Source organism: Tenrec ecaudatus, chromosome 8 (genome assembly GCF_050624435.1).
Source record: "Tenrec ecaudatus isolate mTenEca1 chromosome 8, mTenEca1.hap1, whole genome shotgun sequence".
Classification (NCBI taxonomy): Eukaryota; Metazoa; Chordata; class Mammalia; order Afrosoricida; family Tenrecidae; genus Tenrec; species Tenrec ecaudatus.
This window is the reverse complement of record NC_134537.1, coordinates 86,409,154-86,421,929: the sequence shown is the minus strand read 5'-3', so window position 1 is coordinate 86,421,929 and position 12,776 is coordinate 86,409,154. Positions and strand designations below refer to the sequence as shown.

Below are 12,776 nucleotides of genomic sequence, written 5' to 3'. Positions count from 1 at the left end.
TCTACAGCAGAGTCAAATACCGCGTGGCCTGCGCCAGCCACACAGTGGTTCTTACGTTGGAGCCATCGTTGCAGCCACCGCGTCCGTTTGTCTTGTCCAGAGCCGCCTTCTTTTTTCGCTGTCCCTCCACTTTACCGAGCACAATTTCTTTCTCCAGAGACTGGTTTCTTCTTCTTTTTTTAAACAAGGGACTGGTTTCTACTGGTAACGTAGCTAACATACACGAGACTAGCCTCGCCAGCCTCGCCTCTGCTATTCTTCCGGGTGCACTTCTTCCAAAACCAGATTGGTTTGGCAGTTTTCTGGGTAGTCCATGGTACTTTCAGTCTCCTTCACCAGCACCATTTGCAGGCGATGGAAGCACCATGGCTTCGGTCCGACATGGTGACATCCTTGCTGTATAGCACTTAGAGGAGTTCTTGCACAGCAGATGTAATGTGTTGTTTTCTCCCTTGTCCGCTACTTCCGTGAACATTGATGGTGGGTCCAGGGAAGATGAGATCATTGATAATGCCAGTCTGCATAGGAATACAGTCCATTCTTTGTTCCAATGCAGGTTTCCGTGGCTATTGAAGAAGTCACCCGCTGCCATATAAGATTCACGTTCCGTCACAGGTCGTCACAGGAATGTAAGTATTGCGTTTCCACAGGTAACTGTGTACTGTCCCTCACTGTGTTCCCATTGGTCTACGGCATGAGAGACTGGCAAACTGCACATGTGGCAGGTTTATTTGAGAATTTCCTGATGCTAAGGAGATCAGATGGTGAATTTTGCTGGTCTTCCAGTATTGACCCTCTTTATGAGAACCCCACCCCCTCCAATGCATTCTGTATGTTCACGTTCTAGAAATTCTCATAGATACTCTCAGAAAAGGGGTTCCTCGGTGTAAGAAATTTGAGAAATTCTATGTATCACATGCTGCTTTTAGACATTCAGGAGCCTCCATGGCGTCGTGCTCACGTGTTGGGGTGCTGGTTGTAAGATCAGCACCCCCCACTGCTTGGGGAAAGAGCAAGCTTTCTGCTCTCCTAAAGAGTCACAGTCTCCGTAAACCCCCAGCAGCAGTTCTGCTCTGTGGTTGCTACGCGCTAGAGCCAGCCCAATGGCGGTGAGCTGTTAGGTAGTCACAGTGCGCGCTGCCGTGTTGCAGAGAAATGCTGCATCAGGAAAACTCACCTAACTTCTGTTTAATCTCTTGAATTCCTCAAATTATTTAACAGCAGACCCATCTTTTCCCATGAAAGAACTATTTCAGTGATGAGATCACAGTTCACAAAATGATTGCTCTAAAGCATGCAAAGGGAAGGAAATTGGTTCCAGATTGGTCACAGATTTTCTGCAAGCATCCTTTGCTCTCACCTGGCGCTATATACAAATGTAATCCTGTATCCCCAAATGTATTTATTGAACGCCATCTAACTTCTCGGCTGCAGGCTGAGCCACGGGTATCTGGGAACCCATAGAGGCCCCACTTCGTATCGTAGAATCTCTGTGGTCTTGTTTGGAAGGCGAAGAAGGGCATCGGTGGTCCATTTAGGAAAATGAAGATGAGAACTTGTGTTTAAATACACAGTAGCATATGTGACACATGACTGAGGTGATCTAGGCTTTGTCGTGGAGCACCTGGCAGGGGAATCCGTGCCCTGCCGAGGGTGTTATGTGTAAGATGTTGTATGTCTAAGCTGAAACGTGAAGGTGAATAGAAGTTACCCCGGCAGAGGTTGGCATTGAAGACCCAGGTTTGGTGAACTAAGTGAGTTCAGTGTGACTGAAATGGGAGCAGTGATCAGAGCAATAACAGTAGGCTGAATTCTCAGAAACTGTCTTTATGTCAGAATAGTAGAATGTCAGCCATTTCACATGGTTCTGCAAAATGCTAAGCTTCGGTTTAACAAACTCTTAGTTTCTACCAGACACTGTGTGGAGCTCTGCTTATGCACTCTCTCACTCTCTTGTTTAGTCCCTGTGGACATTTTATAAGGCACGTTCTCTTTCTGCCTGTTCGCAGGCACGGAACAATTATATATTTGTTCATTAAGTGACACAGGACCTAGTTCAGTGGTTCTCAACCTTCCTAATGCCACGACCCTTTAATTGCGACCCACAGGTTGAGAACCGCTGGCCTAGATGGACAGTGAAGCAGTCTGGTTCCAGAGGAGCTGGAAGGGGAGTATAAATGATAGAGGCGCTTTTGAGCTGTGGTATAGATTTTACGGGGCGCTTGTTTTTGTGGGGGGGATACCCATGTTCAAAACGGCTTTGTTTATGATATCCCTAAGTTGGAAACTGCTCAATGGCCGTCACAGAGAGAATGGGTAAACAGATCGTGGTATAACTCTTCAGCCCCCACTAGAGGCACCCAGGTTGACAGCACTGAGCACAGAGGCTGCCTCCTGAAGGCCAGGAGGGAGAGGTCTGTGTCCTTGGTAGGCCAGGCCTTCTCTCCAAATGCTGTGCCTTCGTATGCCAACTTCTCCTGCCAGCTGAACTCTACCCTGAGAAAGGAGAGACGAGAAACCCGAGGTCGTGTCAGAAACCCTGGCATACTGACAAATGCCTCCTGGACGCCTCGTTTTCAAACAGCAGAAATGGAGTGGTCACACTCAATGCAGTCTCAGAGCTGGCAGGTGGCACGACGAGCCTTGATTATGGCAGACTCTGTCGACAGCAGTGGGAGAGTGTGTGGACTGGCACAGGGCTAGGACGGGCCAGGTAGGAAACTTGGGTCAGCGTCCAGGTAAGCAGGGAGGGTGATGTGAGCTCAAACCGGAGCAGGAGGGATGCAGAGAGTGGGTAGGACGTGAAGGCTGACCTAAGTGGGAAGTCAGTGTTAACGCCCACCCTGCTGATCGGCTGTTCAGGCGGGTGCCGGTCTGATTCCCTCGGGGACGTTGGCAGAGGCCTGTCTCTGGGGGAGCAGAGGACATCCGTGTGGGGAATATCGCCTCTGAGCTAGGTGTGTGCAGTGGCTTACTGGGCCATGCTGAACTCTTGTTTGTCGTGGCGTGAGATCGCCCTCGTCAACAGCCAGCTCTCCTGGGGGCTGCACTGCTCAGACCCGTATTTCCGTCTTTTCAGCCAGAGATAAATCGGAGCGCGCATTTGGGGTGGCCTTTGTGAAGCTGATGAACCCGGATGGCACCACGCTGCGGGACGGACGCCACGATCTGGTGGTTTATAAGGTGGGACAGAAAGAACGAGGCGCCGAGAGTCGCTGCGCGTTCTCCGTTGCTCTTGAAGCTGACGCTGAAGTGCCCTTTCGGTGTGATGTGTACACATAGCAGAAACCTCTGTGTGGGTTTGCTCGTTTGCCCTTGTAACGTCTCTTAGCCCGAAGGTCTCTGTGGTCTCCCTCCCCAACTTTTGGAAAAGCGAGTTGTCTTGCTATTTTGCTTTTAAAGAGCTTCTCACCCACTCCTGCAGTGGTGTTCCACCGCGAGTGCACGGCAACGACTGACTGCTTCTCTTCTGTTGCATGGCCCTGCATGGCACGTCGGCGGGTGCCCTGCTGGAGGCTGGTGAGCGTGGTGCTTGTGGTAGGATGTGGTTTCCCTATCACTGTGAGGCAGGCACCTTTAATGTGCGCGTGGGCCCTGGTGTCTTTCCCCAGCGGCGTGTCCTCCTTCCCGTCTAACTGCCGCCGAGCCCTCGCCTCTACTGAGACAGTAGCCCGCAGCACAGATCCTGCAAGGGCTTGTCCACCCCGCACTCTGCAGGGGGATGTTGGCACAGTTGGCAGTTTTTTGTGACGCATCCTCCTTAGCTTGGGCTACTTGTTTACTAAGTAGTTTGGGAAAGCAGAGCTCATGATTCCTCCCTCCAGCAAGACGGAGAAGTACCTCTGTGACCGTCAAAACGCTCAGAGATCAAAGCACAACCAAAACCCGACCTTACTCCTGATCGGTCTGCTGGCCTACAGGAGAGACCAGGAGAGACTGGTTTGGAGTTCGCAGCTCACTCTTTCCAGTCCGTGACTTGACTGCTTCTGGACTAAAGCTCTAGCCTCTGTGGGCAGAGATCAAAGGACCTCAGAGTCAGAAGGGGTGTTGAGTATAATACGATGAAGGCGTGCTGCTCGTGTTTAATGGAACACCGTGATCACAATCAGAACCTTTTTTTTTTGTTTGCATGTAAGAGATCCTGCCCACCATTGGGTGTTCCTAACATGTTTCTACCCCCCCCTTACCCCCCACCTACCCAGGGAGACAATAAGAGAATGGAGGACGCTAAATTCTACCTGACTCTGCCCGGCACCAGGGTAGAGATGGAAGAGAAAGAGCTCCAGGCATCGAAAGCGCTGACCAACTTTACCCCATCCAAGGATAGCACGAAAGATAGCTTCCAGATTGCCACCCTCATTTGCTCCACGAAGCTGACCCAGAACGGTAGGTGCGGGGACCACACGGGCACCAGGATGAGCTTCCTGCTTGGTCTTCGGTGGGCCCAGGGGCAAGCGCTGTGTCTTCTGAGACTGTGTGCTGGCCATGTTGGCGTCTGCTCTTCCGCTGATGTTCCGAGTGGTACTGAGCAAATGGCTCAGCTCCTTCAGCGGCTTTGTTGCCCATCTCTGAAAGCATGTCAGTGTGTTTTCATTTCACGAAACCTATGAATGTGTTCATGCTCAGCAACTGTGAAATTTTAAGTCTTTGTTCCCTTCCTGACTGATGAAAAAAGCTGCTAGTAACGTGTTCTGTGTGTTATACAGAACAAGATCCCGTGCTCGTAGGGATCACGGTGACAAAGACATGTAATCCGTCTCCTGCCCAAACAAAGAACGGGGTGTCCTGTGACAACCCCTGCTTTTGCCCCATGCATAGTCTGCTTTGTGATCTGTTCCCAAGCATTTGGGAATTTTTGATAGCAGCGGTGGTATCAGCTGAATAGCCCAAGGGAGCCCACATTTTGTTTCTGTGTCACGACTGTGATGTCCATCTGAGCAGTTTTAGCACATGTAACATGAATCTCAGCCCAGTAACGGCCTTGACTTCATTCACCCTGTGTGTGACATAAGGCTCTTACTGAGCACCGTGAACCAAGCATTAACTACCTCTGGGATTTGCCGCAGAAACGGTGCCCCATATGTTGTGCCGAGGGACTAGTTCCCTTGGCATCTTAGAAGGTTGGAGCCAGGTACCTGGCAGGGACTTGGGGGTTAGGGAAGTCTGAAGATAGACAAAACAGTTTCAATATAAAGTACACACCGGGATCAGGTGGTCATTGATCTTCAGAAGGGGTCAATATTGGGTTTGTTTTTATGAATCATGGTTGGCTAGAGAATAGGATAGTATTTCAACTTGGGCAAGTAGCTAGACTCAACAGAGTGAAGTTCAAGGTTGACCCATATGGGAAAGTAAAAGCAGACTCACCAAAAACTAAACCAAAAAACATTCTCAGAACACATGACAAAGTTTGTATCAGTCACAGAACTCTTGTGGTGGGAAAGTAAAATAATGAAATGCTAACAGGAGCATAGGTGGTACAATATTGATGGAAGGTGATTTAGAAGATAAATTAGAAAATGTTAACTATAGCCCAGTAATTGGACTCCTAGAAACTAGACTTTAGGCAAACCATGAGAGATGTATATAAAAATGTATGTATACGGATATTTTTCTATTATTCATAATAGAGAAATTATTGAAATACCTCAGATGTCCAAAAGCGACCATCTATTTAAATTCTATAATGAAATCAAATATGTGGTTGATCGGTAATAGACTTTAAAATATATGAAGGACATGGGGAAATTAGCAGTGTATGCAGTGTGTTCCTCATTTTGTGTAAATTCCTAAAGGCAAATTTTTTGTATTATCTCTTCTGTATTGTAAAATAACTAAATTTTGTTTTTTGAAGTAAAAAGGATAGTAGACTATATATCCAAACAAACCCACTGCTGTCAAATAGATTCTGTGTCATAGTGAATCCTATACAACACCACAGAACTGCCCCATATGGCGTACAAGGCTGTAGATCAGTGGTTCTCTTTGGAGCAATGGATCGAGGGAGGCGTTCTCTGCCGGGCTAATGCTGCTGAGTAGAAATTCTCCCTGGATGACCCATAACAACGTCACTGCCTTCCATGCTGAGTCTAACCCATGGCAACCCCCGGGCAGAGAAGTGTTCCATACAGTTTCCAAGACTGGGAACCTTTTGGGGATCAGACAGCCTCGTTTCTCTGGAGCAGCACGGCTGGTGAATGGCTGCCATTGCGGTTAGCAGCACAGGTCTCAGGTAGAAATGAGTGGAGTGAAATACTGAGCGGTGCCATTGAATAACGGGCCTGGGACAAAGTCACTGGCAAGAGATGAGGAAGAGGGAAGGGCGCCCGTGCCTGGAACCGGGTCTGTTGGTAAGTAGTTGCTGGATGATTTAATAAATTACTGAATCAGGTTGAACTCGCTCTCAGCTTGCCTCCAGGGCTAGTCGCTTCCTTTCGACCCATTTGCTTCTTCATGTATTCCATCATCAGACAGCTGTTGAGCACACGGTCACAGTGCCCGGCATGCTGATAGAATAGAACATTGACTGCGCTATTGTCCCACCCTCAAGGGACTCCAATCGATGGGCGAGTTCGGGAGACAGCAAGTGTGCCTCTGTTGTGTAATATAACAGAGACTGACACCCCCAGGCAGTCGGGGGGGGGCACTCGGGCGGGGGGGGGGAGGAAGGATTACATGAGGCTTCCCAAAGGAAAGAAAGCGTGAATGCTTGGAATAGCAGTAGGAGTCCCTCGTTCATAGGATATCCGGCCTTTTCAGGGAAAGGAAAGGCGCGGGGCATTTCAGAGCATCTCACAGTTTGAGGAGTCGTGAGCAGTCCTGTTCTGCTGCTGCGTGTGGAAAGTGTGAGTGTTGTTGGGTGTCCATCTAGGTGGGCCTGGCCATGTCTTTTGTGTGGCCCTTCAATGGGTTCTACAGAGAGGGGCGTCAGCAGGCACTGGGTTTTGGAGGCTTCCCAGTGACAGGCAATGAGCTAATAAACATCCCCATGAGGCCAAGTGACTATTTTAACACATACTATTGCAACTGTAAGTGTGTGTGTGTGTGTGTGTGTGCGTGCACGCGCGTGTGTGCACGCACATAGATCCACAAACCAACTGCCATGGGCTTTCTGACCCGTGGAACACTTCTGTGCATCAGCATAAGATTGTGCTCCATTGGTTTCCAGTGGTTAGTTTTTGGGAAGTCGATGGCTAAGCATGTTCATCTCTTGCACCAGCCAGAGACTCAGATGTCTCTATAAACATATAGATGCAGGTATAGATTTTTGTTAGTCTGGGTAGACTAGAGAAACAAATTTATGGACACTTATATTTGTATAAGAAAGAGCTTTATAAAACGAGTAATTGTACATGAAGAACAAAACGTACCAGTCTAGATCAAGTCCAATATTAGCCCATATGTCCGATAACAATCTATAAAGTCCCCTTCAGACTCACGGAACACATGCAATGATGCCAAATGCAGGAAGCTCACAGGCCAGTGGGTGGGACGGCTTGTGGATCCAGTCACGTTGTAAGCATCTTAGCGCTGGCAGGGGTCTCCATGTGGCTCTGGCAGCTCAGGGCACTAGGGTAGCTCCATGTGTCTTGTCAGGTGCAATGTCTCCCAGGGAGTGAGTTTGTGTCCCACCTCGTGTGAGTGATTTATCTCCTTAGCGCCACCAAATGAGGTTATCAAGCTGCAACCTGATTGACAGGCTAAATTCCACCCCTTCGCACTTAATCCTCTCAGGTCACAACAGGTTATGTAACTACCACAAGAATTTACAAAAACTTAGCAATAAATAGTATGTTTTGCTAATTTTACAAAATGTTGTGGTTGCTGGTTGTCTTTGGGTACTAACGAGTGCTCCACAAATATTAGCAGTCGTTTGAAATACTAAAGAAAATGACAGAATTGACCCTGTCCTGACCCCTGCAATCTTTCTCTGTGCCACTTCCAGCAACTCGACATTTATTGAAGTTATAAGTGACGCAAAGGCTCAAGATTCTGTATTTTAAGTCCAAAACACTCAAGATTTTTATCCCAGGCTTGCCATACCTCTGCTTCCTTTGGAATTGCAACCAGTCAGATTAGTTTGCCCTGTTTGCTCAAAGATGTCTGGGGAGGTGTGGTGCTAGAGCAGTCAGAACACGGGGTTGGAAGTAATAGAAACCTGTGACTCCGTTCCATTTCCAACCTTCACTAGGAGTTGCGTGGCTTTAGGCAAGTAGTTGAATTTTAAAAAGCCTCAGATTTCTCATCTAAAAGAAAAGGAAATGGATGAAATCCACTGTGTGCTTACAAATGTAAATGAAATAGAGTGTGTGTGTGTGTGTGTGTGTGTGTATGCATCACACGAGCGCATGCAAGAGACAGATTAAGCAATTTCAAGGTGGGGAATTTACATAAGCACAAGCAAGCCCTCCTGTGAGCTCTCCTCATTTGTCGTTTGATGTTGGTGCAGCCTTGTGGCTACTTGTTCGTTCCACTCTGGAGGCTGGGAGGGTCAGCAGGGTTTCTCCTGACCTGGGCAGGAGGCAGTACATGAAAAGAATGCGGAATGTGCTTCTTGAATGAGCCACCATCAAAGCAGCTGCGCTGTCTGAAGGGTTCTGGTGCTGTACCCGAAACGCTCCTGCCCATCAGCGTCTGATGCCTGTGGTTTGTGCTTTTCTTCCCAGTTGACCTGTTGGGCTTGTTAAATTGGCGCTCCAACTCCCAGCACATCAAGCACAACCTCAGGAAGTTAATGGAGGTGGAGGGAGGAGAAATCGTTAAGGTACGTGCATGTGCTTGGTGTTAGAACGCTGTCCGTCCGCTGTATCCGTCGGTAAGCGTTTTTAACTGAAGCCGTTATTATCAATGAAAACGTTCTAGCTTCGGTGGTTTCGCAAGTGTGCTAATTTTAAAGAAAATGCTCTTTTTATCACTGCTTCTATTAAGGGATCCTCCTCGCAGAATTCCTGCTGAATGGAGCTGAAAGGGAAGCGCCCGAATAACCGCTCTTTATCTGTTTCCCTTTCAGTTTTTACAAGACACACTAGACGCGCTTTTTAACATCATGATGGAAATGTCAGACAACGAAACTTATGACTTTCTTGTGTTTGATGCCCTGGTAAGCAGTTAAGCATGTGGGCAGGTATTTCTTCTTGAACCTGTGTAGGTTTCCGTGTTTCCGCTCTGACACACAATCCGTGGGAGCCGCAGCCCAGTAGGACCGCATTGTTTTTTCTGGTCTCACGAGTTTTCCGACGCTTTTGTCAGGTTTTCATCACTCTCCGTAAGCGGCAACTATTTTTGAGTGTTCCTTCTCCGACAGGTGTCCGCCTCACGTATCCTCCGGCTTTGGCAGGTTTTATTATTGCATAAATGGTGTGGCGGCCACATCAGACTTCCGCTGGCTACAGCAGGGAGTCCAAGGCCAAGGACCACAAAGGAGAGGTCAGACAGGCCTCCCCCCTCCATCTTTCACCATTCCTCCCGACACTCACCTTTTCTGGTGGGTTCCGTAATTCATTGCATGGGCCACACTGAGCCCACAGGCAGAACTGACAGTCATGGGGCCTCGCTGGCTCTGAGTTGGACTGCCATCCGCAAGGTCACCAGTGTGAAGCCAGCTGCTCCATGGGAACAACAGGACTTTCTGCTCCCGGAAGGAGTTACAGGGGCAGTTCCATCCTGTCCTGCAGGGTCACGCTGCATTGGCATCAACCCAATGGCAGTGAGTCTAGTTTGGGGTTTCATTTGTATTAGAGAAGCTAACACATTACCACAAGTCACCGTTTCTACTGCAATGCCTCTTCTTAGCCAGCAGCCAACCGTCTCTCTTGTCCTCAGCCTCTCAGCTCTGGGGTCCTTGGCCCGTGCCTCTGGGTCAGGAAGCCCACTGTGGCTTCTGTGCTCTGTCCCATGTCTCTGTGCTTCAGCCTCTGGTTGCAGCCTCTGCCGCTTCAACGGGGCTTTCAGATCCGCTCCCCTGGCAGCTCTGCTTACTTGCTGGTCCTGGGGATTCTCTCGTGTGCTCCTGAGCTTGCTCTCCCCTCCAGCAGTGCCGTTTTCATCTTTCAGCAGATCATACTCCCAAGTGCACAAATGGCGGTGGCTGGGCGCACTCTCGTCAGGTGGAAAGTCAGCCTGTGTCCCATCTCAATCCTGCCCAGAACCAGCACAGAAAACTCCCTCCCAAATGGGATCGTCCCCCACAGATTCTTCAAGGCTAGGATTTACAATGTGCTCAACAAAGGGTTCGTGCATAGAGGAGCCTCATTATGAAAGTTCACTTCCCCGCCAACTGTATACGCTGCTGTGCTGGCTGTCCTTGCACATCAATCCTTGTACACATCCCTCGGGCTGTTCCTTTTAGACTGCGTTCGCAGGAGTAACATTAGAGACAGGTGGCTTCTGTGCAGGTGTGGTTGCACTCTAGGTCCTGCTAGAGCAGGGGCTCTTTTTGGAAGCGCTTTCTCTCTCACCTGAGGGCAAGCAAAGTGTGATTCCAGTAGACACATCAGGAACCTCTTTGTAAGCCTGGAGCCCTATCTGATAACCCACCTGATGGCCATCCAGTCCCTTCTGACGCATAGCAACCCTATGTAGCGGTTCAGAGCCTGTCAGTCAGCGGTCCTCAACCTGTGGGTCGAGACCCCTTTGGGGGTCGAACGACCCTTTCACAGGGATCACCGACTCATAACAGTACTAAAATGACAGTGATGAAGTAGCAACGAAAATAATTTTATGGTTGGGGGTCACCACGACATGAGGACCTGTGTGAAAGGGTCATGACCTGAGGAAGGTTGATAACCGCTGCTGTAAGTCTTTGTTGGGACAAACGCCCCACCTTTCTCCCGTGGAACAGCTAGGGGGGGTTGCAGTTAACTGCCCGGTGCTTGAGCCCACGCGGCCACCAGTGCTCCTTGTGAAGTCAGCATTCCTTGCATAAACACATAACACCATCCGGCCGTCTTCTTTCCTAACTGCTGCTACCTCCTGGACTTGGGGTTGTGATCCTATACGCAGCAATAAGTAACAGAAGATTTTTGCAGCGTCGACGCAAGGAGTGGTGAATTCACAATTCAGAGATGAATCGTATCCCCGTTATACGACAGAGCAGACAGTTCGTCATACAAAGCACTTAGCCCGACAACCCTTCCCAAGAACTGCCGTCCAAACGCAGGCTGGACGATAGATCCCCGAGCCTGGGAGGGCTGGGATGGTGACGCAGACACAAGCAGACCAACATTGGCAAGCTGCTGTTTCTCACTGTTTGGATGAAAGGACACGTTATTGCTGAGAAAGAGGGTATATGGATTTGCCATCCCGGAGAAGCTGGCCAGGGCCTTGCCAAGTAGTGATCAAAGGTGTGGCCAGGAGGCAGGACATACCCACACCCCAAGTCAGAGAAGCTCTGCAAGGCTGATGGGAAAGCAAAATGATGAGTTCAGGCTCTACTAGACAAGGCCGGGGCCATTAGACGGCACGGGCCCCTACCATTGGGCGTGGGTGGCGAGGCGTGCCTTCCTAACCTGCACACTCTTCTGTGGGATGCCAGAGAAAGACGGGTGTTTCCAGACCGTGATGAGCATCATTGTCTGAGCGGGAAGAAAAGCTCCGATGACGTTCCAACGTGAGGGGCACTAGCAACTTCGAGAAGACACATATGAGCGACATCGTAGGGATTGGGATAGAAACACCGTTCCTTATCCTCCTTCCTCCTGTCTCCTCTTCCCTGATGTGAGTTGCATGGTCCCTGAGCACCTTCTCTGTGGGAGCAGGCATGCTGGCTATTACTGGTCTCTTCACCGCGCCTGCCAGTGACCCGTGTTAAATGAACGTAGCCCTTGAGGCCGTCCTTCCGTGCTGAAAGCCCAAAGGGCCGAGGCTATGAAACCCATGAGGCAAGACGCAAAGGCCCCCAGGGACAGAAGGCAGCTTAGGGATGTGCCGGGCTGCTGTGTACATGTTGTTGAGTTTTGTTTGTATTTTCCACCTTCGGCAGGTATTTATTATCTCTCTCATTGGAGACATCAAGTTCCAGCATTTTAACCCTGTCCTCGAAACCTACATTTACAAGCACTTCAGCGCCACCCTGGCGTACGTGTAAGTACCCCTCGAGAGGACTGGGAGTGGGGTGGGGGGATGTGGATCCTAAGGCTGTCCAGTAGGGAAATGAGAAGGTTCGCCGAGTACTCGGGCTGGGCTTCGTGCTAAGCTTGCTGGTAGGTCTAACCGTAGAAATGGTGTCAAGTTCAGGCTCCTGCTTGCGGGTGTTTGCAGCAGAGGTAAGCTACAGATGGGGAGTCACACCGGCCAGGACCAGCAGCACAGAATCGAGGACAGAGGCCCATACACAGGATCTTAGGAACTGAATGTCAGCGGGCTTGCCGTCAGGTACTAAAGGGTTCGACAGAATTAAACGACACCAGGTCTCATGGAACCACAGGTGGCAGGTACTTCATAGATTTGCTTAATTTATAAACTATGAGGAAAATCTGCTCGTCGTGTCTTACTCACAGAAAGAGTGGCCTCTACTTCCCCACAGTGCGGCCTTCATCCCCCTGGTGGTTCATAAGTCCCCGGCCAAGGAAGGCATCTGAGGCCCACTCGGCACTTCCTCCGGAAGTAACAGTAGCGTTGTAGGGCCTGCCCTCTGGCTGCTCTCCCCTTGCATCCCGTTCCCCGTGCAGAGCAGTGAGAGAATGGCACGGGAATGTAGCTGGGATTGCTACATCGTCCCTTAGACAGTGGCTTTTGCCCAGTCTTGTCTGTTCGCTCCTGCTGATCTAGCTGGGCAG

General features: G+C 49.7%; 1 protein-coding gene across 1 annotated transcript in view; it reads left to right on the top strand.

Moving 5' to 3' along the window:
• Positions 1 to 12,776, top strand: part of DOCK5 (dedicator of cytokinesis 5) — a 228,491-nt gene that overhangs the window by 142,265 nt on the left and 73,450 nt on the right. The window contains exons 16-21 of the mRNA XM_075556494.1: positions 557 to 629; positions 3,080 to 3,183; positions 4,203 to 4,386; positions 8,667 to 8,764; positions 9,011 to 9,100; positions 11,981 to 12,081. Coding sequence (XP_075412609.1) covers positions 557 to 629; positions 3,080 to 3,183; positions 4,203 to 4,386; positions 8,667 to 8,764; positions 9,011 to 9,100; positions 11,981 to 12,081 — 650 coding nt within the window. The remainder of the gene's footprint in view (positions 1 to 556; positions 630 to 3,079; positions 3,184 to 4,202; positions 4,387 to 8,666; positions 8,765 to 9,010; positions 9,101 to 11,980; positions 12,082 to 12,776) is intronic.